A 2,498-nucleotide genomic window follows, 5' to 3' on the forward strand; every position below is an offset into this window, starting at 1 on the left:
CCAGAATAAGACACTAATTGAAGTAAGTCACTGCTGACTTGGATGAATCGAACTGGAAGGTTATGCTTCATTTGAAATGTTAAATCAGGATGACTACTGGTTGGAGAAAGTAGAAAAGGTGAGTGAAAAAGTGGAACATGGAGATATAAAAAATAAAGAGAGGGAGGAAAGGTGGTTTGAGTCCCCCTCCGGACCCAGACCAAAACTTGCACTGTCCACAAAGTGAGACAACTTGTATTTACACCCTATCCCATGTGGGGAAAGTCAGTGTGGCTTTTGAATGGTCTACAATCTTGGGTCCAATGGCCCTCCAGGAGGCTCAAGGTTGAGCCTGCAAGCTGCCCCTCGACCCTCCTAGAACAGCCTTCCAAAAAGAGAGCAGAAAGGAGGAAAACAACCAAGAAATAGTGAAATCGGGGAGGAGTTTGAGGAGGAGGGTGGGGTCGACCCTGGCCTACCCTGGCGGCTCGAGAAGAGTAGGGATCCTCGAAAAGAGCCCACATCCGAGGCTGCAGCCTTTTCCAGCGGCCGGCTTTGCAATCTGGGCCCCCCACCCCAGCCACCTCCTCGATGCCCAGCCTCTTAGCAGTCAGGTCCTCGTCATCGCCTTGGTCGCCGCCAATAAGGTCTGGGGTCTCAAAGATGTCGAGCGCCTCCTCCGCGTCTCGGTGTTGCCTGTAGGTCATCCAGCAGCAGGCTCCACGTCGGTCTCGTCGATGCCCCAGAAGGCCAGCTCCTCCTCGAACAGAGGTCCACACACGTCGGCGGGGCAGTGCAGCTTGCCCGTGCGGTAGTAGTTGAGGACGTAGGCAAAGACCCCAGGGTGCCGGTCGAAGAAGAACTCATGGCCGCTGCCGCCGCCGCCTCCGTGGGCGCCCCGGGGGCTGCAATTGCTCGCGCTGCCCTCGAAACAGCCTCCAGCTGAGCCTGGCGGCAGGGGCGGAGCGGGGGGCGTCGGGGGAGGGGGCGAGGACTGCTGCTCATCGCCTCCAGTCAAATAATCTCCCTGGGGTTCGGAGGCAAGTAGAGCTAAGCGGGTCCCCGGGAGGGTCTTCAGCGTGCTGCGGTAGGTTTCGTGCCGGGTCCCCCCCACGTTGAGGATCACCCTCTCGTTGTTCTCGATCTTGCCCATTTCTGTGGCTCAGACATGACTGAGGGGAGGCGAACACACCACCAGGTTAAAGCTCCAGGCAAGGCAAGAGGCCACCCCCACCCTCTCCCTCCCAGACCCGCCACCCCCGAGAGGAGGTGAATGATGACACAGAGAGTGGACAAGAGGGCCAAAAGCTGAAGGAGTCTGAATCAGCTCTGGATGCTCTCTCTTCATCACACCTCTTCCTATTAGCTGCCTCTTCAGATTGCCCCAGATCTTTCCTGATCCTTTCAATTTTCCCTAGCTCAGGCTCCCCAGATCTCCCCTAGTTCATCTCTTCTTCCTTCCTCCCCTCTTCTTCCAATCCCTTCATTGCCTTACTGCCCCTACCTCTCCTCATTTTAGACTGCTCTTCCCCCAGGCGCTAGGGGGCTCATAATCTTCTCTTAGATAAACCTTTAGGCATTCATTCGAAACTTGGAAACTAGTGTGTGATAACCGCAACCATCCCCTCTTCCCTATCTCTAAAGCTGACCTAAAAGCCCGTGATTTAAAAAAGCAAATCCTCCACAAACCCTGAACGAACGGTTTGTTTTTCCCCACTGAGCTGTGGGTTCGCCTAGGCTCGTGGTCTTTAACTCCAGTCCACTTCTCCACTTTGCCTTATAGGACTGCCAAAAGGACTAGAGGCAGGAGTCATAATGGAGACAGATGGGTAAACAAATAGATGCTGGCTGCCTCTTACCGAGCAGACCCTTGCCTAATCTCCCATTCTTCCACCTTTGGGGGAAGGGGGGCGGGGCATGAGAATGGATAGCTTGGAGCTATCTCTCAGAATGTGAGTAATCAGTTCAGTGCGCTCATATTCCCCAGGGAGTGGGGGAGGGAGGCGCTGAATAAAAGCATTTGCTTTCTAGGAGGGGTATAGTGCAATCCAACGCACTCCAGAGACCTCAGAGGACAGCCCTTGGCAGACAGTCTCGGCTGCCAGCTGTTCTAACACCAGCCTCCTGCTCACCTTTCCCTGGGGTTTCACCTCAGCAATCAGATGCCCACACAGCAGGAGGGGATGCCTGCCGGTCAAGTGCGCCTATCCCAAAGCAGCCCCGATTCCATCCCTTCCCTCCCTCTCCATCCTTCCTTCCATCCCTGAATACCTTAACAAGCGAGAGCCTGAGAGAAAGTAGGTCTGCCTGCTTTCCAACCCGACGCGGCTTTCTTGCCTGCTGGACTGACTCCCACCCGACGCCCAGCCGATCCTCCCTCCACGGACGAGAAACTACTTGTTGGATTTTTCCATGTTCAGGTGGCTATGCCGCCTCCCTCGGCGCTGAACTGGGGAAGGCACAGAAACAGCCCCCACTGCCAACCAGCTGGGCTCTCTGCCTTCATGTTGCGAGATGTA

General features: G+C 55.4%; 1 protein-coding gene across 1 annotated transcript in view; it reads right to left on the reverse strand.

The window, feature by feature from the left end:
- The window catches only part of KCNC2 (potassium voltage-gated channel subfamily C member 2), a 297,957-nt gene extending 296,378 nt beyond the window's left edge, over nucleotides 1–1,579 (reverse strand). Inside the window, 2 exon segments of the mRNA XM_056798463.1 lie at nucleotides 459–697; nucleotides 700–1,579. Of these exon segments, the coding sequence (XP_056654441.1) occupies nucleotides 459–697; nucleotides 700–1,132 (672 nt within the window). The 5' untranslated portion in view covers nucleotides 1,133–1,579.
- Nucleotides 1,580–2,498: the final 919 nt, after the last annotated feature.

This window comes from Monodelphis domestica, chromosome 5, assembly GCF_027887165.1.
Source record: "Monodelphis domestica isolate mMonDom1 chromosome 5, mMonDom1.pri, whole genome shotgun sequence".
NCBI classification, from domain to species: Eukaryota; Metazoa; Chordata; class Mammalia; order Didelphimorphia; family Didelphidae; genus Monodelphis; species Monodelphis domestica.